The sequence below is a fragment of the Phyllobates terribilis genome, unplaced genomic scaffold, assembly GCF_046119375.1.
Source record: "Phyllobates terribilis strain yellow unplaced genomic scaffold, ASM4611937v1 Scaffold_2__4_contigs__length_985480577, whole genome shotgun sequence".
In the NCBI taxonomy this organism is placed as follows: domain Eukaryota; kingdom Metazoa; phylum Chordata; class Amphibia; order Anura; family Dendrobatidae; genus Phyllobates; species Phyllobates terribilis.
In genome coordinates, this window is record NW_027362762.1 from 247,517,066 (window position 1) to 247,539,464 (window position 22,399).

At 41.2% G+C, this 22,399-nt stretch overlaps 1 protein-coding gene across 1 annotated transcript in view; it reads left to right on the forward strand.

The window, feature by feature from the left end:
- Positions 1 to 12,720, forward strand: part of LOC141245409 (uncharacterized) — a 51,811-nt gene extending 39,091 nt beyond the window's left edge. The window contains exon 4 of the mRNA XM_073669066.1: positions 12,623 to 12,720. Coding sequence (XP_073525167.1) covers positions 12,623 to 12,720 — 98 coding nt within the window. The remainder of the gene's footprint in view (positions 1 to 12,622) is intronic.
- Positions 12,721 to 22,399: the final 9,679 nt, after the last annotated feature.

Consider the following 22,399-nt stretch of genomic DNA (forward strand, 5'->3'; position numbering starts at 1 on the left):
GCAGACACTGCTACTAGGTCCAAAGTATTTCCTGGGCTAGATGCAGTTAAAAATTTGTGATTAGATCTACAGGCGGTGGCTAGTCCTCTGACTAGCAGACACTGCTAATAGGCCCAAAGTATTGCCTGGGCTAGATGCAGTTAAAAATTTGTAATTAGATACTCTCGATGGATGCTGAGAAAGCATTCCATAGAGTCTCCTGGCCCGCCATATATTATTCTCTTAAAAAGCTTATGGTAGGGGTCTAGGGGACCCTTTTATAGCCAAAATCATGGCCCTGTATCGCAGTCCGTCAGCTAGGCTGAAGATAAATGGAACATTTTCATCACCTTTCATAATCACCAATGGGACAAGGCAGGGATGTCCTCTGTCCCCTCTCTTATACATCCTAGTGACGGAGCACCTGCTCTCATCAATTCCCCATAACCCCAATATTAGGTGGATTGAGGTGGGAAGCACCGAGTACAAGTGCTCTGCATTTGCTGATGATGACCTAGTATATATCACTCAATCACATATATCCATCCCTGCTGTTATGGCTGAAATAGATCACTTTGTTACATGGTCAAATTTTAAAATCAATGCAGTGAAGTCTGAGGCCCTCGATGTCTCCCTCCCCAAATCCATACAGGATTCCATCCAGTCCAACTTTCCCTTTGCCTGGCCCTCACAGGGTATCAAATACTTAGGAATTCATATTCATTAAGACCTCTCCCGTCTATTTTATCTTAATTTTGGGCCCTTTATTGAACAACTCTTTAAAGATCTTACTTCTTGGACGGTGAAGGATATTTCCTGGTTCGGCAGAATATGTATACTAAAAATGAACGTCCTACCTAAACTCTTATACCTCTTCCAAACCATTCCCGTGGTAATTCCCTCAAATTTTTGGAAAAGACTACGCAGTAGCTTTTAGTCTCCCCAGGATGACACAGGTGGGACAGATGGTGGTTGTCCCGGCCCGCTAGGCCGCATTGTAGCACAGTGAGCTTCGCACTGCAACTTATGCTTCAAATCCATGTGACGGTTCATGCATGAAGTGCTCAAATTATGGATTTTTTGGCCACTACTTAGCTTTTGGTGACAAATGTTACAGATAACAGGAGTTTGGTCATCCTTAGCGATCTGAAAAAATGCACAGGCTATGCAAGGTTTAGAGCCCATGCGACTCTGCTACTAGCAATACTATCAAATGATTGGCTGGGTTAGATGCAGAGCGTCTGGGTTTGGTTGGGGGTCCCCACAGTCAGCCTAGGCTAGATGCAGTTAAAAATTCTCATTAGATACACAGGCGGTGCAGCTTGCTTCGCAGCTGGACTAATACGCCCAAAGTATTGGTAGACTCTATACTAAATAAGGAAGGATTCACTGACTGTGGTGGCCCCTCCGTGGGCCATGGCGATTGGTGGAGATTTGGTGGATGATTATAGGAGAAAGCTCCTTAATAGAGAAAGTTGGTGGATTTATAATTTAAATACACGTGTACCAGCGGGTTTAAATATCAGACATGATTTGATGTATCATTATGAGTGATCATTTATAGATTATTGTTATATATGTGTTCCTTTTTTCTTCCATTCTATTTCTTTTTGATTATTTACATTTATATGCATTGTTTCTATGCTATACGATTTTAACATGGTATGTGTGTTTAAATTTCTGTTTAACTCAGCCTTGAACAGGTGCATAGCAGGACATGACATATAAATACCACTTCCTTGCTGTTTTTTTTCTATGCAATGATTAAGAACTCGTATATATATTGTGCAGAAAGAAGTTTGAAAGTCCGCCCAGGCGGGAGGAAATTGGAGTTTCATAACACATATTTGAACTGGAGAGGTATTAGAGGCCTGCAATGGCCACAGGTATTAATGGAGGTAATCAAGGTAGGGAGAGAGGCAAGAGGTCCGGTCATCTTAGTTATACAGGCCGGGGGAAACGACGTAGCTTATCACAAGAGCGCATAACTAATGGCAATAATGAAACTAGGCACTGAGCGCTTCAGAGAATTTTTCACAAAACTAACTATAGTATGGTCAGAGATTGTGCCGAGAGCGGTATGGCAAGGTGCGTGAGACATCACGGCCATCGAACGGACAAGACAAGTAATAAATATTCGAATAGCAAAATTTATAAGAGACCGAGGCTGTGTAGTGATACGACACCGACAACTGGAAGGAGATAAAGCAGGCCTTTTACGGCCCGACTGTGTTCAATTAATGGATATTGGACTGGACATATACCTGTCAGGACTCCAGCATGGAGTAGAACAAGCGTTAAGAGTGATGGATGGGGATCGGGGCCCTGCATACGAGTAAGCAGGATCCTCCGTGGCCTGGAAATAGAAAGGACATGTTGGAGAGTTACACTTGTTGGCCAACTTGCCGTTGTGGAGACTGGAGACTCAGGGCATGCTGCAACAAGCTGAATTATTTTAGAAATAAAATGCATTTCTAATGGAATGAGTATAAACAGTTAATAAAGCTGTGACCGATCCTCACCCATCCAGTTGTAAGAGTTACATGATTGTATTGTCAATGAAATGGGGGCGTTAGGGGGCTGAGCGTCTGGGTTTGGTTAGGGGTCCCCACAGTCTGCCTAGGCTATATGGATTTAAAAATCATTATTAGATATTCAGGCGGTGCAGCTTGCTTCACAGCTGGCTTACTATGCTGACTAGCAGACACTGAAGCTTTGGGCCAGACCTCTGAGTAAACAGCTCTTCAGACTCAACCATCTGTGTTACCCCAAGCCATAGTGTATGTATTTTCTTACGGTTAAAGGGGGGGGGGACACAACCCACCTCTAATTGACGATTGCAACGTCACGTAAAACAAAGCAAGGGGACTACAAAAAGAGTCTCCATTTTTTCCAAAAATTTGTTGCACAGACACCACTTAAGTGGCATCAATTTCTGCAGAGTTGATTAGAACTGTTGGTTACAATGAGTACCACACACTGCTACTATGCCCAAAATTATTTTCCAGACAAGATGCAGCTAAAAATTATTAGTAATTTGCAAGCTGGTGGAGCTTAGTATAGATGGCATAATAGAATGAGTACCACACACTGCTAGTGCCCAAAATTATTTTCCAGACAAGATGCGGCTCAAAATTATTAGTAATTTGAAAGCTTAAAACCGTTGGTGAGGTGATTTTGCGAAATTCTCAAGCTTTTATTCTCCCCAGGATGACACAGGGGTAGAAAAGTCCTTGCGGATCCATGATTTGTTCATCTTTATGTACGTGAGTCTGTCTACATTCTCAGTGGACAGCCGCGTGCGCATATCTGTCAGCACACCACCAGCAGCACTGAACACACGTTCAGACAGAACGCTGGCTGCGGGGCATGACAAGATCTCCAAGGTGTAAGTGGTGAGCTCCGGCCATTTATCCAGATTGGAAGCCAAAAAAGAGCAAGGGTCCAGTGACACAGTCATAGCTTCGATGTTTACTTGGAGATACTCCTGTACCATCGTCTCTAGGCGTTGACTATGCGTCAGACTACTTGTCTCCTGTGGCCATGCAAAGGATGGGCTAAAAAAGCTGTGACATGATTCCGCAAAATTGCTGTTACCAGCAGATACTGTGTTTCTGTTACAGTTTGAGTGCTGAACACTCGACAGTCCCACGGTTGGCAAGTTAGAACTGTCAGATTCACTACGTGCACCACTGGTGTTTTGTGGAAAAGCACATGTAAGATTCTGCAACAGTCTCTGCTGATACTCCTGCATGAGTGAATCCCTTTCTATGGCAGGAATTATTTCGGCAAATTTATTTTTGTACTGGGCATCTAAGAGTGTGGCAACCCAGTAGTCAGGATTATTTCGAATTCTGACAATTCGAGGGTCATGTTGCAGGTAGTGCAGCAAGAAGGCACTGATGTGTCATGCGCATCCAGGAGCACCAAGTCCCTGTTGTGTTGGTGGCGAGGTATCAATCATGCTTCCTTCCTCTGCCCTCTCCCCCCAACCTCGCACAACAGAAATGTGATCAAGGTCTCCCTCATCTGATGAGTCTTCCATCAGTTCATCCTCCACTTCTTCCTTGGCTCCTACACCTTTCTCACTAGTTTGGTTGCTACCTTGCGCCCTGGTAAATCCATCTCCCCCACCCTCACATGCCTGCCGCCATGGTTCTGCCGACCGTGTGGACCTTGCAGATCTGAGCCCTTCCGTATACAACTCCTCTTCCTCTACTTCCTCCACCTCCTCTTGTCGCACCACCTGACTCCGAATTCTGTTTCACATGTGCTCCACCATGTAAATCACCGGAATAGTCATGCTGATAATGGCATCGTCAGCACTAAACATCTTCGTCGCCATTTCAAAACTGTGCAGAAGGGTGCTTAGGTCCCTGATCTGAGACCACTCCGGCAGCGTGATTTGTCCCACCTCTGGATCCCGTTGGCCCAGGCTATACGTCAGAACATATTGCACCAGGGCTTGTTGGTGCTGCCACAGTCGCTGCAACATGTGCAGAGTTGAATTCCACCGGGTAGGCACATCGCATTTTAGCCGGTGAAGTGGCAGGCCCAATGACTTCTGAAGAGATGTAAGTTGCTGAGTTGCGGGATGCGAACGGCGGAAGTGAGCACACAGAGACCGTGCCCTCTGCAGAAGGCCATCTAGTCCGGGATAGTGGGATAAAAATTGCTGGACAACCAGGTTCAACACGTGACCCATACAAGGCACGTGTGTGACATTGCCCCGGTGAAGGGCCGCACCCAGGTTTGCAGCATTGTCACACACGGCCTTCCCTAGTTTCAGGTCCAGTGGAGACAACCATTCATGAAACTGGTTCTCCAGAGCTGACCACAACTCCTCAGCTGTGTGACTCACATTTCCCAGACATTTCAAAGTAAAAACTGCCTGATGACGTTGAGCCCTGCTGCCAGCATAGTAAGGAGGTGTGCAGGATCCCTTCTGCGCAGATAGAAAGCGTGTGGCATGACCAGACAGGCTTTGGGTGCAGGTGGAGGACCGAGAGGATGTTGAGGAGGCAGAAGCAGTGGAGGAACTTCGAGATAAAGAGGACGCACAACTCGTGGGGACGGCAAAACTTGGACAGCAGCCCCTTGACCTGCTGTCACCATAGTTACCCAGTGCCCAGTCAGCGACATGTAACGCCACTGTCCATGCCTACTCGTCCAAGTGTCTGTGGTGAAATGCACCCTGTAACACACAGAGTTTCTCAAAGAAGCGGTGATGTTGTGTGCGACATGCTGGTGGAGCGCGGGCACACCTTTCTTTGAGAAGTAGTGCCGACTGGGCATCTGGTACTGGGGCACTGCGACAGACATAAGGTCTTAAAAATCATCTGTGTCCACCAGGCGGAAAGGCAGCACTTCTGTAGCCAAGGGCTTGCAGATGGTGAAATTCAACCTCTTAGCTTTCTCATGGCTAGGAGGAAATGGTGTTTTACTTGTCCACATCTGAGGGACTGAGGGCTGGCTGTTGTGCTTAGACGGGGTTGAGAAGGGTGTCCCCGGCAAACTGTCAGTCTGTGAGGAAGATGCCGGCGGACATGTTAGGTTGCCTTGATACAAAAGTGGTGCTCTCGATGTCGGAGATCGCTCAACACCAGCCTGGTGTTTCCACCTCCAAAGAAAATGATGACCTGCCAATCACGCTGGCTGTTGCGGGTAAAGAGGTGGCAGGTCTGCGTCCCAAAACAGGTGTGACTGCTGTCCCCCAGTCACAGAGGATGAAGAGGCCGCGGATGCACAAGATGGGACAGACAGTGGTTGGCCCGGCCCGCTAGGCCGCATTGTAGCACAGTGAGCTTCCCACTGCAACTTATGCTTCATATCCATGTGACGGTTCATGCATGAAGTACTCAAACTATGGATTTTTTGGCCTCTACTTAGCTTTTGGTGACAAATTTTACAGATAACACGAGTTGGGCCATCCTTATCGATCTGAAAAAATGCCCAGGCTATGCAAAGCTTAGCACCCATGGACCTGAAGAGCCACCACGACTTGTGGTCAGAGGCAGAGTTGTGTTTGAGGATGCAGTTGTTGACGTGCTTCCAGTACTACGTCTCAGTCCAGGAAGGCGCAACCTGACCTCGTCGTCACTAGCATCCTCCTCCACCTCCTCTGCTGACCTCATCGACTGGCTGACTGTGGGTTGACAGTAAGTGGTATCTGCAACCTCGTCATCATCACCGTGTATGTTCTCACACCCGTCATCCTCAGAGCCAACCTCTTCCTGCCCTGACAAAAAGCTCAAGTTGTCGCTCCAATCAGGTATTTGAGTCTCATCATCGTCTTCCTCATTGTCTCCACCAACAGGAGTTACAGTATGGGAACGAGGGTCTACATTATGGCACGAAACTTCTGCGTCTGGTCCTGGATCCGACTCATAAAGATTCTGGGCATCAATGCTGATCATTTCCTCGTTTGGATTCACAGAAGCTCTGGAGCCGACCTCTGATTCCCAGGCTATAGTATGAGTAAACAGCTCTGCAGACTCAACCATCTGTTCTACCCCATACTCAGACCGGCAGCTGGAGACTTGGGTGCTGTGAGGAAGCAAGTGCGATAGGGGTGACACCTCTGAGGACTGGAGTATTTGTGATGTTGAAGTTCAGGAGGAGGAGAGCCCACTTAAAGGAACACTTGATATTCATTGAAGCACCTGCTGTTTTTGTGCCTCATCTGGAATTTGTAGCGATTGGCGTGGCTGTAAGAAAGGGATCGTATCACATTGTCCGCTAAACGAAGTAGACATCTTAGTTTGGCTGGAAGATGGTCTTTCTTCTGCAGATGCTACTGTTGCTTTAACACCTACCCCCAGACACAACCTTTTTTTCCCTTCCCAACACGCCTATTCCCCTTTCCACCAGCAGCAGGCCTTTTTCCACTCATTTTGGTGGTTAACTAATTGACAACTCAGGAGTTGTTTGCACAAAAAACGATGGATGGGAACCGAGCAGAGCTGAGCGGCCAAGCTGTGGTATTAGCCCAAAAGGATTGGCTGGGTTAGATGCAGTAATACAATTTTATTACATACACAGGTGGTGGAGCTTAGTATAGATGGACAAATAGAATGAGTCCCACACACTGCTACAAGCTCAAAATTATTTTCCGAGCTAGATGCAGCAAAAAATTATTTGTAATTTGCAAGCTGGTGGAGCTTAGTATAGATGGACTAAGAATAAGTCCCACTCACTGCTACAAGCCCAAAATTATTTTCCGAGCTAGGTGCAGATAAAAATTATTTGTAATTTGCAAGCTGGAGAAGCTTAGTATAGATGGACTAAGAATAAGTCCCACACACTGCTACAAGCCCAAAATTATTTTCCGAGCTAGATGCAGATAAAAATTATTTGTAATTTTCAAGCTGGAGGATCTTAGTATAGATGGACTAAGAATAAGTCCCACACACTGCTACAAGCCCAAAATTATTTTCCGAGCTATATGCAGATAAAAATTATTTGTAATTTGCAAGCATAAGGAGCTAAGTATAGATGGACTAAGAATAAGTCCCAAGCACTGCTACAAGCCCAAAATTATTTTCCGAGCTAGATGCAGATAAAAATTATTTGTAATTTGCCAACTGGAGGAGCTTAGTATAGATGGACTAAGAATAAGTCCCACACACTGCTACAAGCCCAAAATTATTTTCCGAGCTAGATGCAGATAAAAATTATTTGTAATTTGCAAGCTGGAGGAGCTTAGTATAGATGGACTAAGAATAAGTCCCACACACTGCTACAAGCCCATAATTATTTGCAACCTAGATGCAGATAAAAATTATTTGTAATTTGCAAGCTGGTGGAGCTTAGTATAGATGGACTAAGAATAAGTCCCACACACTGCTACAAGCCCAAAATTATTTTCTGAGCTAGATGCAGATAAAAATTATTTGTAATTTGCAAGCTGGAGTAGGTGGTGTAGCTGGCAACACAGATACGCTACTCCACTGACTAATACACACTGCAAGAGGCCAAAAAGGATTTGCTTAGAGCCAAATGCTGTGAAAAACACTTGCACAGAACTAGCACAGACTTGCCTGGCAAAAAGTCCTAGGAATTGCTGTAAAATAGTCCTCAAAAGGACTGCAATTACAATTAGTCCCTACTCCCAACCTATCTATTTAAGAGCACAGACCTGCCTGCTAAAAGTCATAGGAAATGCTGTAACCTAGTCCTCAAAAGGACTGCAATCACAACTATTCCCTACTCCCAAGCTATCTGTATATTTCTGAGAAAATTGGCTTGAAATTAACACTGAAAGTATAGCGCACACAGCAACAGTGGTGCCGTCTAACATTCAGCTGCAGCAGTGAGAAAATGGTGGCGACGGGGAAAATGGCTGGGTCTTATAGGGCAAGGACATGTGACATACACAGCCAATGACACATGCCCTTGCTTGTGTGAAAAAATCCAGTTATGATTTTGGTGCACGAACAGTTATCGAACATAACCTCGAACAGCCAGATTTTTTTCAAATCGTTCGTGTTCGCCGAACGGCTCGAACAGCGCTCAAAACAGCTCGAATTTGAGATTGGCGAACAGTTCGAGTCGAACACCGCTCACCTCTAGTTTTTATACTAAAGTAAGATTTTACTGTGTTTTTATTTGTTACACCTCTTCAAGTGTGCATTAATGTGTGTCCTAATTTTTGGAATCCCTTGAAATTGCTTCATAGGCAATTTAGTGTAGGAGACACATTCCATAATAATGGGAAGGACAATTCAAATCGATTCTATATTCTAGAAGATTACCTGTCTTATCTGAAATTCGTTTGCGGGTGAGGTATCACACTATGGATAGCGTATTACACCGATCCAGTCAGGTATTATTTCCATAAGCTGCGTGCTGCTGGAGCTGCCCAAAAATGCTTCAAATCTATTCTATTCCCTATCGATAACGCTGTTAGATGCATTTACATTAGGGACAGGTACTGCTAGGTGGTGTCATCACAAACTACAGATGAGTATTCATTCTGGTTGCATAAATGTCTTCCATATTCCATAACTGTTTTTTTTTATTTCTTTGGCCTTATATGCAAGTCATTACCCTGGAAAGAATGTTACTTAACATTGTTTCCATTTTAGCTTGTTTTTTGTATGTTTTTTTGTCAGTCCGTAAAAGTGGCGTAATACTCTCACAACATTGTTCACAGAAATGCTATTTGTCAGCTACAGTATTTGTCAGAGGCCAAATGTGAATAGGTTTGAACCCACAACTGCCATACTTTAAATGGAGTGTAATATTTGACATGCTCACAAAAATTGTTGGATTAGTAGGGCAGTCATATGGGACAACGTATGATGGCCACGGTTTCAGGCATTTGCCTAATAGTATGGTATTTGTCAGTGACCAAGTGTCAATTGGTTCACCAAAACACAGGTGGCTGACTTTAAATGTAGTAGAATATTTTGCACGCTCCACAAAATTTCAGTAATATTACGGCAGTCATATGGATCACGTGTGTCATTGAAAAAGGTTCCTCTGCTTCCAGAGTACAGTAATGTGAATAAAATTAAAAAAATCTGTCTGTATTCTGCAAACAGGCAAATGGAGCAGTAAAATTGTGTACACTGACACACTGCTACAAACTGTAAATTGAGGACAATATTTTACACATTCAATATTTTCCACATTCACTACAAATGGCAGCGACCTCGTGTGAATAGCTTCACTGACACACTGCTAGAAGCTGTAAATGGATGACAATATTTTCCACTTTCACTACAAATGGCTGAATTTGTACCAGACTTAAATGTGATACGTTTGACGGAAACAAAGAGTTTTAAATAGCAGCCCTGTAGTTTACTATTCTTCACAGCAACCACGTCTGAATAGCTTCACTGACGCTGCTACAAACTGTAAATGGAGGACAGAAACGGCTGAATTTGTACAGCAGTTATATGTGATACATCTGACGGACAACCACGCTTTTAAATAGTGGGCCTGTAGTTTACTATTCTTCACAACGACCACATGTAAATAGCATCACTGACATACTGCTACAAACTGTAAAAGGAAGACAGAAATGGCTGAATTTAGACTGCAGTTATATGTGATACGTCTGACGGACACCCACGGTTTAAAATAGCGGCCCTGTAGTTTACTATTTTTCACAGTGACCAAGTGTGAATAGCTTCACTGACACTTCTACAAACTGTAAATGGAGGACTGAAACGGCTGAATTTGGACCACAGTTATATGTGATACGTCTGATGGACAACCACGGTTTTAAATAGCGGGCCTGTAGTTTACTATTCTTCACAGCAACCACGTGTGGTGTAAATAGTTTCACTGACATACTGCTGGAAACTAAATGGAGGACAGAAACGGCTGAATTTGGACTGCAGTTATATTTGATACGTCTGACGGACAATCATTGTTTTAAATAGCGGGCCTGTAGTTTACTATTCTTCACAGCAACCACGTGTGGTGTAAATAGCTTCACTGACACACTGCTACAAATTGTAAATAGAGGACTGAAATGGCTAAATTTGGACCGCAGTTATATTTGATACGTCTGACGGACAACCACGGTTTTAATAGAGGCCCTGTAATTTACTCTTCTTCACATTGACCACGTGTTAATAGCTTCATTGACACACTGCTACAAACTGTAAATGGAGGTCAGAAATGACTGAGTTTGGACCACAGTTGTATGTGATAAGTCTGATGGACAACCACGGTTTTAAATAGCGGGGATGTAGTTTACTATTCTTCACAGCGACCACGTGTTAATAGCTTCACTGACACACTGCTACAAACTGTAAATGGAGGACATAAATGGCTGAGTTTGGACCACAGTTGTATGTGATACATCTGATGGACAACTGTTTTAAATAGCGGACCTGTAGTTTACTATTCTTCATAGCGACCATGTGTGAATAGCTTCACTGACATACTGCTACAAACTGTAAATGGAGGACAAAAATGGCTGAATTTGGACCACGGTTATATGTGTTACGCCTGACAGATACCCACGGTTTTAAATAGCGGGCACAAATTCAGTTTGGAAACCCCCACTCTTCCACTAAATCAATCCGTTTGAGTAGTGGTCATGTGAATTTTCTTATATGGTATGCATACTTACAGTCATGTGCTGACAAGCGGCTCTTACTGAGTTTCTCAATGTTCAGTGAAAAACTACAGCTCCTACTTCATTAAGAGAAGCCACAAGAGAAGCTAGTTGTTATGTGACTGTCAAAAAATGACTGCTGGATCTGGCAAGCAGAGCTGAATCCTGACAGTGAGCTTATAACAACCTCTCAGGATTGCGCATGCTACAATAATTTTATTAGAAATAAAGGGATTGTCCAGGATTATGATGAGCGTTATTTTATGTGAGTACAGAGGCAGGCTTCTGAATGCTCACATTGCACGCACTGAATGCTATCAGTTTTCTCCAGTACCATCAGTGAGAGTGGGTGGTCATGTGACCATAAATATGTGATTTTCATACTTCTGGCCACATTACAACTATACTTGCTGAACTGTGCTATATACAAGTTAATTTAGTGCATTTCTAGTCAGCACATGACCGTATGAGTGCAATTAGCATACTTTTGGTTACATGACCACTATTTTTTACCATTGGCACCAGAGAAACCTGACAGTGTGTAATGCATGTACTGTAAAGATTCAGATTTTTGCATTCTCATAGAGTGACTGCAGACTTTCATCACAGACCTGGACAACCCCTTTACTGTTCCAATCAAAAATACAAATGTAGTGACACTTAACTTGCCAAACAACACAAAACCGTATTAACATAGGCATTAGTGGTGAGTGAGCATACTCGCAAGTACTCGGTACTCGCCCAAGCATCTCAGTACTCGAGATGCTCGGAGCTCACCGAGTACTTGTAAGATGCTCGGGCAGAAGCTCGGGTCCCCTCCCTGCATGATCCAACTCTCAGTAGTATAGTCCCCATAAAAACCTAAGGTGACATATAAAAGAGCACCTACTCTAAAGAATATATTAGCACCCAGTAGAATGAGGAATAGGACCCATAAAAAGGTTTCTAACTCCCCAAATAGGAATGAGCTTTTTGGCTCTTTCCGTTGTAATAGGAGAGGATGTCTGTGTTGTGCTTCTATTACCAACGGAGTGGAGAAATTTCATTCATCAGATAATCCCAATATAGAATACTGCATTAAGCATAGGATGACGTGTGCAACTAGCTTTGTGATCTACTTGATTCAATGTGAGTGCAGCAAGCAGTATGTGGGGAGGACGTCCCAACCTCTCCACAAAAGAATAAATTCACACAGGTACAATATCAGAAAAGGGTATGATAAACATGGATTCTCACGTCATTGTACACAAACACATAATGGAAATGTACGCTTGAGAGTCACACCTATTGATCATATTCCTGAAAATGCTATAAATAGGTGGGAGAGTCTGAAAAAACACGAGACATATTGGATTTTGTAAGCTCAATTCTCTTCAACCCCATGGCTTGAATGAGATTAGTGATTTATTTTAGGATTCATAATGTCTAGTGTCCCCTGATGGTTCTATACAGAAGGAATGAGTGGTATGAATTGGAGATGTATAGTCGTTGGTACTGATAATATTTTTAACTGTCACAATCGGATTTAGTAATGTTTCATTTTTAGTTCTACTTCTTTAATATAATAAGACTTCTTGCATGAGTCTTATATGCAGCTACATCTAAATTCTTCAGATGGAGATATGGCCTATTGGGCTAATCCTGTGAATGGGTTTATATCCTTTTGAAGCAGTTATCTTCATGGGTTTGATTCCAGTGAGTACCACTATTTTAATTGATCATTTTAATATGTTTAGAAGATGAAGTTTGTTGCAGAGAATACGATTCTGGTATTATTCCTGCTAATATAAATTTTAACAACAATTTTTTAGCTAATTTTTTCCCCCTTTTTTTTTATTTTTTTTATTTTATTTTTTATTTATTTATTTTTTTCTATTTTATTTATTTATTTATTTTTATATTTTTTTCAATTGTTTTTTTAATTTATTCATTTATTTTATTTTATATTATTATTATTTTATTTATTTTTTATAATTATTATTATTATTATTTTTTTTTTATTTTTTATAATTTATTTTTTTATTTTTTATTTATTTATTTAATTATTTATAATTTTTTTAAAAAAAATAAAAATTATTTATTTATTTGTACTCCCTATACTGGTTTTACACGGGGCTACATCTGATGACTTCATATAGCTGTATGGCTTAGTGGTCTGATGCTTTGATATGGCTTACATATTTTTGGAGTAATGCTGCCTCACGGGATCGATCCTGGTGAATGCCAGAATTTACATTTTTGAAAGATACTATAAAATTTTCTTGTGGTTTACTAGAGATTTATCTCATTGCAAAAAATGTCATGCATTTTATGATTAATTGTTCAATGTGTGAGCTTTTATGAGTGCTTTTAGTTTTTAGAGTTTGCTGTGTACAATGTGGGCGTTTTCACAGGAAATTACGTCATGTGTGACACGTGTAATTATATGTTATATATAAGTGGATTGTGATTGACTTGGTAGCCCTGATGAAGTGGCAGTGTAGTCACGAAATGCTTAGGCCATGGAATAAAGAAAGTTTTGGTTCATCATTAACCCTTGTGTGTCTCTGGACCCGCGCGGAGGATCAGCCCGGCTTCTTATCTCCTCTCATTTGCTACCTGCATGCTTAGCGCTCTTTAGAGCACCAATAAACATGCAGGGATTGTCTGCCACTCACTGTAATCCCGCAGCCATGTTGTTTGAGGCATTACAGTGATTGGCTGGCTGCACAGTGTCATCAAGTCTAATCAGACCTGTGGCATTGAGCGAGCATGCACGACACTGCTCGGTACTCACCCGAGCATCTCACTACTCGGGATGTTCGGCGAGCACCGAGCATTTCCGAGTCCCTCGAGCGGGAGCTTGGGTCTCTGACCCGCACGTTTGGTGCGCATGAACATGCAGGGATTGCCAGCCAGTCACTGTCATGCCACAGCCATATTGATTGTGGGCATTACAATGATTGGCTGGCCGCATAGCGTCACCTCGAGTATTTAAAACCGGGATACGCCATCTTGGACACAGTCGCTCTGGATCAGACAGTGTAGGGAGAGTGCTGCTGAGTTAGGGAGAGATATATAGTGCGAAATAGATAGTGTAGGGTCTCTAAAGATTGCCAAATCAAACAAACAGTCTTTCTCAGGACTAATATTCATTCCACATATCAGGCAGGCAGGCTGTATAGGAGATGCAGTGGTTATACAAGCAAACGCTGCATTGCAGTCCTGTGAGCTCCTGTTGGTCAAATTGCAGGACTTATCCCCCGGTCTCAGGGGCCAGGAAAAATCTTTTTTTTTTATCTAAATCCTGTATTTCTTTTTTTCCTCAGTCAGACTGTACAAATACGCGTCTTATTAACCTTTTGGTATCCCCCCCAAAAAAAAAAAAAAATTGAGTGTGTCTGCGACTGTTCAGACACAAATATATATGTTTAAAAGAGTCTGATGTAGGCCAGAGAAATATAAATGTAGTTTTGCTGTTCTACGGGTCAAACCTCTGTATTATTCTGCTTTTGGCATTTTTTGCCTTAAAAAAAACTGTAATAGTGTCTTCCTGACTGTTCAGACACCAATATATCTGTTTAAATAGTCTGATGTAGGCCAGATAACGAGAAAAGTGGTTTTGCAGTTCCATTGTTCAAATCTCTGTATTATCCTGCTTTTGGCATTTTTTCCGTAAAAAAAAAACTGTAATAGTGTGTCTCTGACTGTTAAGTCACCAATATATCTGTTTAAAAGAGTCTGGTGTAGGCCAGAGAAATAGAACTGTGGTTTTGCAGTTCCACGGGTCAAATCTCTGTATAATCCTACTTTTGGCATTTTTTCCTGTAAAAAAAAAACAGTAATAGTGTCTCCCTGACTGTTCAGACACAAATATATCTGTTTAAAAGAGTCTGGTGTAGGCCAGAGAAATAGAACTGTGGTTTTGCAGTTCCACGGGTCAAACCTCTGTATTATCCTGCTTTTGGAATCTTTTCCGTGAAAAAAAAGCAGAAATAGAGTCTCCCTGACTGTTCAGGCACAAATATATCTGTTTAAAAGAGTCTGGTGTAGGCCAGAGAAATAGAACTGTGGTTTTGCAGTTCCACGGTTCAAATCTCTGTATTATCCTGCTTTTGGATTTTTTTCCGTGAAAAAAAACAGTAATAGTGTCTCCCTGACTGTTCAGACACAAATATATCTGTTTAAAAGAGTCTGGTGTAAGCCAGAGAAATTGAACTGTGGTTTTGCAGTTCCACGGGTCAAATCTTTGTATTATCCTGCTTTTGGCATTTTTTCTGTAAAAAAACTGTAATAGTGTCTCCCTGACTGTTCAGACACAAATACAGTATATCTGTTTCAAAGAGTCTGGTGTAGGTCAGATAACTAGAACTGTGGTTTTGCAGTTCCACTGGTCAAAGCTCTGTATTATCCTGCTTTTGGCATTTTTTCCATAAAAAAATACAATAATAGTGTCTGTATGACTGTTCAGACACAAATATATCTGTTTTAAAGAGTCTGGTGTAGGCCAGAGAAATAGAACTGTGGTTTTGCAGTTCCAAGGGTCAAATCTCTGTACTATCCTGCTTTTGGCACTTTTTCCGTAAAAAAAAACAGTGATAGTGTCTCCCTGACTGTTCAGACACAAATATATCTGTTTAAAAGAGTCTGGTGTAGGCCAGAGAAATAGAACTGTGGTTTTGCAGTTCCACGGGTCAAACCTTTGTATTACCCTGCTTTTGGCATCTTTTCCGTGAAAAAAAAACAGTAATAGAGTCTCCCTGACTGTTCAGGCACAAATATATCTGTTTAAAAGAGTCTGGTGTAGGCCAGAGAAATAGAACTGTGGTTTTGCACATCCACGGTTCAAATCTCTTTATTATCCTGCTTTTGCCATTTTTTCTGTAAAAAAAACTGTAATAGTGTCTCCCTGACTGTTCAGACACAAATACAGTATATCTGTTTCAAAGTGTGTGGTGTAGGTCAGATAACTAGAACTGTGGTTTTGCAGTTCCACTGGTCAAAGCTCTGTATTATCCTGCGTTTGGCATTTTTTCCGTAAAAAAATACAATAATAGTGTCTCTATGACTGTTCAGACACAAATATATCTGTTTTAAAGAGTCTGGTGTAGGCCAGAGAAATAGAACTGTGGTTTTGCCGTTCCAATGGTCAAATCTCTGTACTATCCTGCTTTTGGCACTTTTTCCGTAAAAAAAACAGTGATATGGTCTCCCTGGCTGTTCAGACACAATTATATCTGTTTAAAAGAGTCTGGTGTAGGTCAGAGAAATAGAACTGTGGTTTTGCAGTTCCACGGGTCAAACCTCTGTATTATCCTGCTTTTGGAATCTTTTCCGTGAAAAAAAAGCAGTAATAGAGTCTCCCTGACTGTTCAGGCACAAATATATCTGTTTAAAAGAGTCTGGTGTAGGCCAGAGAAATAGAAATGTGGTTTTGCAGTTCCACGGTTCAAATCTCTGTATTATCCTGCTTTTGGCTTTTTTTGAGTGAAAAAAAACAGTAATAGTGTCTCCCTGACTGTTCAGACACAAATATATCTGTTTAAAAGAGTCTGGTGTAAGCCAGAGAAATAGAACTGTGGTTTTGCAGTTCCACGGGTCAAATCTTTGTATTATCCTGCTTTTGGCATTTTTTCTGTAAAAAAACTGTAATAGTGTCTCCCTGACTGTTCAGACACAAATACAGTATATCTGTTTCAAAGAGTCTGGTGTAGGTCAGATAACTAGAACTGTGGTTTTGCAGTTCCACTGGTCAAAGCTCTGTATTATCCTGCTTTTGTCATTTTTTCCATAAAAAATACAATAATAGTGTCTCTATGACTGTTCAGACACAAATATATCTGTTTTAAAGAGTCTGGTGTAGGCCAGAGAAATAGAAATGTGGTTTTGCAGTTCCAAGGGTCAAATCTCTGTACTATCCTGCTTTTGGCACTTTTTCCGTAAAAAAAAACAGTGATAGTGTCTCCCTGACTGTTCAGACACAAATATATCTGTTTAAAAGAGTCTGGTGTAGGCCAGAGAAATAGAACTGTGGTTTTGCAGTTCCACGGGTCAAACCTCTGTATTACCCTGCTTTTGGCATCTTTTCCGTGAAAAAAAACAGTAATAGAGTCTCCCTGACTGTTCAGGCACAAATATATCTGTTAAAAAGAGACTGGTGTAGGCCAGAGAAATAGAACTGTGGTTTTGCACATCCACGGTTCAAATCTCTGTATTATCTTGCTTTTGGCTTTTTTTCCGTGAAAAAAAACAGTAATAGTGTCTCCCTGACTGTTCAGACACAAATACAGTACAGACCAAAAGTTTGGACACACCTTCTCATTTAAAGATTTTTCTGTATTTTCATGACTATGAAAATTGTACATTCACACTGAAGGCATCAAAACTTTGAATTAACACATGTGGAATAATATAATTAACAAAAAAGTGTGAAACAACTGAAAATATGTCTTATATTCTAGGTTCTTCAAAGTAGCCACCTTTTGCTTTCATGACTGCTTTGCACACTCTTGGCATTCTCTTGATGAGCTTCAAGTGGTAGTCACTGGAAATGGTTTTAACTTCACACGTGTGCCCTGTCAGGTTTAATAAGTGGGATTTCTTGCCTTATAAATGGGGTTGGGACCATCAGTTGTGTTGTGCAGAAGTCTGGTGGAAACACAGCTGATAGTCCTACTGAATAGACTGTTAGAATTTGTATTATAGCAAGAAAAAAGCAGCTAAGTAAAGAAAAATGAGTGGCTATCATTACTTTAAGAAATGAAGGTCAGTTAATGCGAAAAATTGGGAAAACTTTGAAAGTGTCCCCAAGTGCAGTTGCAAAAACCATCAAGAGCTACAAAGAAACTGGCTCACATGAGGACCGCCGCAGGAAAAGAAGGCCAAGAGTCACCTCTGCTTCTGAGGATAAGTTTATCCGAGTCACCAGCCTCAGAAATTGCAGGTTAACATCAGCTCAGATTAGAGACCTGGTAAATGCCACACAGAGTTCTAGCAGCAGACACATCTCTTCAACAACTGTTAAGAGGAGACTTTGTGCAGCTGGCCTTCATGGTACAATAGCTGCTAGGAAACCACTGCTAAGGACAGGCAACAAGCAGAAGAGACTTGTTTGGGCTAAAGAACACAAGGAATGGACATTAGACCAGCGGAAATCTGTGCTTTGGTCTGATGAGTCCAAATTTGAGATCTTTGGTTCCAACCACTGTGTCTTTGTGCGACGCAGAAAAGGTGAATGGATGGACTCTACATGCCTGGTTCCCACCATGAAGCATGGAGGAGAAGGTGTGATGGTGTGGGAGTGCTTTGCTGGTGACACTGTTGGGGATTTATTCAAAATTGAAGGCATACTGAACCAGCATGGCTACCACAGCATCTTGCAGCGGCATGCTATTCCATCCGGTTTGCGTTTAGTTTGACCATCATTTATTTTTCAACAAGACAATGACCCCAAGCACACCTCCAGGCTGTGTAAGGGCTATTTTACCAAAAAGGAGAGTGATGGGGTGCTACGCCAGATGACCTGGTCTCCACAGTCACGAGACCTGAACCCAATCGAGATGGTTTGGGGTGAGCTGGACCGCAGAGTGAAGGCAAAAGGGCCAACAAGTGCTAAGCATCTCTGGGAACTCCTTCAAGATTGTTGGAAGACCATTTCCAGTGACTACCTCTTGAAGCTCATCAAGAGAATGCAAAGAGTGTGCAAAGCAGTCATCAAAGCAAAAGGTGGCTACTTTGAAGAACCTAGAATATAAGACATATTTTCAGTTGTTTCACACTTTTTTGTTAAGTATATAATTCTTCATGTGTTAATTCATAGTTTTGATGCCTTTAGTGTGAATGTACAATTTTCATAGTCACAAAAATACAGAAAAATCTTTAAATGAGAAGGTGTGTCCAAACTTTTGGTCTGTACTGTATATCTGTTTAAAATAGTCTGGTGTAAGCCAGAGAAATAGAACTGTGGTTTTGCAGTTCCACGGGTCAAATCTCTGTATTATCCTGCTTTTGCCATTTTTTCTGTAAAATAAACTGTAATAGTGTCTCCCTAACTGTTCAGACACAAATACAGTATATCTGTTTCAAAGAGTCTGGTGTAGGTGAGATAACTAGAACTGTGGTTTTGCAGTTCCACTGGTCAAAGCTCTGTATTATCCTGCGTTTGGCATTTTTTCCGTAAAAAAATACAATAATAGTGTCTCTATGACTGTTCAGACACAAATATATCTGTTTTAAAGAGTCTGGTGTAGGCCAGAGAAATAGAACTGTGGTTTTGCCGTTCCAATGGTCAAATCTCTGTACTATCCTGCTTTTGGCACTTTTTCCGTAAAAAAAACAGTGATATGGTCTCCCTGGCTGTTCAGACACAAATATATCTGTTTAAAAGAGTCTGGTGTAGGCCAGAGAAATAGAACTGTGGTTTTGCAGTTCCACGGGTCAAACCTCTGTATTATCCTGCTTTTGGAATCTTTTCCGTGAAAAAAAGCAGTAATAGAGTCTCCCTGACTGTTCAGGCACAAATATATCTGTTTAAAAGAGTCTGGTGTAGGCCAGAGAAATATAACTGTGGTTTTGCAGTTCCACGGTTCAAATCTCTGTATTATCCTGCTTTTGGCTTTTTTTCCGTGAAAAAAAACAGTAATAGTGTCTCCCTGACTGTTCAGACACAAATATATCTGTTTAAAAGAGTCTGGTGTAAGCCAGAGAAATAGAACTGTGGTTTTGCAGTTCCACGGGTCAAATCTTTGTATTATCCTGCTTTTGGCATTTTTTCTGTAAAAAAACTGTAATAGTGTCTCCCTGACTGTTCAGACACAAATACAGTATATCTGTTTCAAAGAGTCTGGTGTAGTTCAGAGAAATAGAACTGTGGTTTTGCAGTTCCACGGGTCAAACCTCTGTATTATCCTGCTTTTGGAATCTTTTCCGTGAAAAAAAGCAGTAATAGAGTCTCCCTGACTGTTCAGGCACAAATATATCTGTTTAAAAGAGTCTGGTGTAGGCCAGAGAAATATAACTGTGGTTTTGCAGTTCCACGGTTCAAATCTCTGTATTATCCTGCTTTTGGCTTTTTTTCCGTGAAAAAAAACAGTAATAGTGTCTCCCTGACTGTTCAGACACAAATATATCTGTTTAAAAGAGTCTGGTGTAAGCCAGAGAAATAGAACTGTGGTTTTGCAGTTCCACGGGTCAAATCTTTGTATTATCCTGCTTTTGGCATTTTTTTCTGTAAAAAAACTGTAATAGTGTCTCCCTGACTGTTCAGACACAAATACAGTATATCTGTTTCAAAGAGTCTGGTGTAGTTCAGAGAAATAGAACTGTGGTTTTGCAGTTCCACTGGTCAAAGCTCTGTATTATCCTGCTTTTGGCATTTTTTCCATAAAAAATACAATAATAGTGTCTCTATGACTGTTCAGACACAAATATATCTGTTTTAAAGAGTCTGGTGAAGGCCAGAGAAATAGAACTGTGGTTTTGCAGTTCCAAGGGTCAAATCTCTGTACTATCCTGCTTTTGGCACTTTTTCCGTAAATAAAAACAGTGATAGTGTCTCCCTGACTGTTCACACACAAATATATCTGTTTAAAAGAGTCTGGTGTAGGCCAGAGAAATAGAACTGTGGTTTTGCAGTTCCACGGGTCAAACCTCTGTATAACCCTGCTTTTGGCATCTTTTCCGTGAAAAAAAACAGTAATAGAGTCTCCCTGACTGTTTAGGCACAAATATATCTGTTTAAAAGAGTCTGGTGTAGGCCAGAGAAATAGAACTGTGGTTTTCCACATCCACGGTTCAAATCTCTGTATTATCCTGCTTTTGGCTTTTTTTCCGTGAAAAAAAACAGTAATAGTGTCTCCCTGACTGTTCAGACACAAATATATCTGTTTAAAAGAGTCTGGTGTAAGCCAGAGAAATAGAACTGTGGTTTTGCAGTTCCACGGGTCAAATCTCTGTATTATCCTGCTTTTGCCATTTTTTCTGTAAAAAAAACTGTAATAGTGTTTCCCTGACTGTTCAGACACAAATACAGTATATCTGTTTCAAAGAGTCTGGTGTAGGTCAGATAACTAGAACTGTGGTTTTGCAGTTCCACTGGTCAAAGCTCTGTATTATCCTGCGTTTGGCATTTTTTCCGTAAAAAAAATACAATAATAGTGTCTCTATGACTGTTCAGATACAAATATATCTGTTTTAAAGAGTCTGGTGTAGGCCAGAGAAATAGAACTGTGGTTTTGCAGTTCCAAGGGTCAAATCTCTGTACTATCCTGCTTTTGGCACTTTTTCAGCAAAAAAAAACATTGATAGTGTCTCCCTGACTGTTCAGACACAAATATATCTGTTTAAAAGAGTCTGGTGTAGGCCAGAGAAATAGAACTGTGGTTTTGCAGTTCCACGGGTCAAACCTCTGTATTACCCTGCTTTTGGCATCTTTTCCGTGAAAAAAAACAGTAATAGAGTCTCCCTGACTGTTCAGGCACAAATATATCTGTTTAAAAGAGTCTGGTGTAGGTCAGAGAAATAGAACTGTGGTTTTGCAGTTCCACGGTTCAAATCTCTGTATTATCCTGCTTTTGGCTTTTTTTCCGTGAAAAAAAACAGTAATAGTGTCTCCCTGACTATTCAGACACAAATATATCTGTTTAAAAGAGTCTGGTGTAAGCCAGAGAAATAGAACTGTGGTTTTGCAGTTCCACGGGTCAAATCTTTGTATTATCCTGCTTTTGGCATTTTTTCTGTAAAAAAACTGTAATAGTGTCTCCCTGACTGTTCAGACACAAATACAGTATATCTGTTTCAAAGAGTCTGGTGTAGTTCAGAGAAATAGAACTGTGGTTTTGCAGTTCCACTGGTCAAAGCTCTGTATTATCCTGCTTTTGGCATTTTTTCCATTAAAAAAATACAATAATAGTGTCTCTATGACTGTTCAGACAAAAATATATCTGTTTTAAAGAGTCTGGTGAAGGCCAGAGAAATAGAACTGTGGTTTTGCAGTTCCAAGGGTCAAATCTCTGTACTATCCTGCTTTTGGCACTTTTTCCGTAAAAAAAAACAGTGATAGTGTCTCCCTGACTGTTCAGACACAAATATATCTGTTTAAAAGAGTCTGGTGTAGGCCAGAGAAATAGAACTGTGGTTTTGCAGTTCCACAGGTCAAACCTCTGTATTACCCTGCTTTTGGCATCTTTTCCGTGAAAAAAAACAGTAATAGAGTCTCCCTGACTGTTTAGGCACAAATATATCTGTTTAAAAGAGTCTGGTGTAGGCCAGAGAAATAGAACTGTGGTTTTGCACATCCACGGTTCAAATCTCTGTATTACCCTGCTTTTGGCATCTTTTCCGTGAAAAAAAACAGTAATAGAGTCTCCC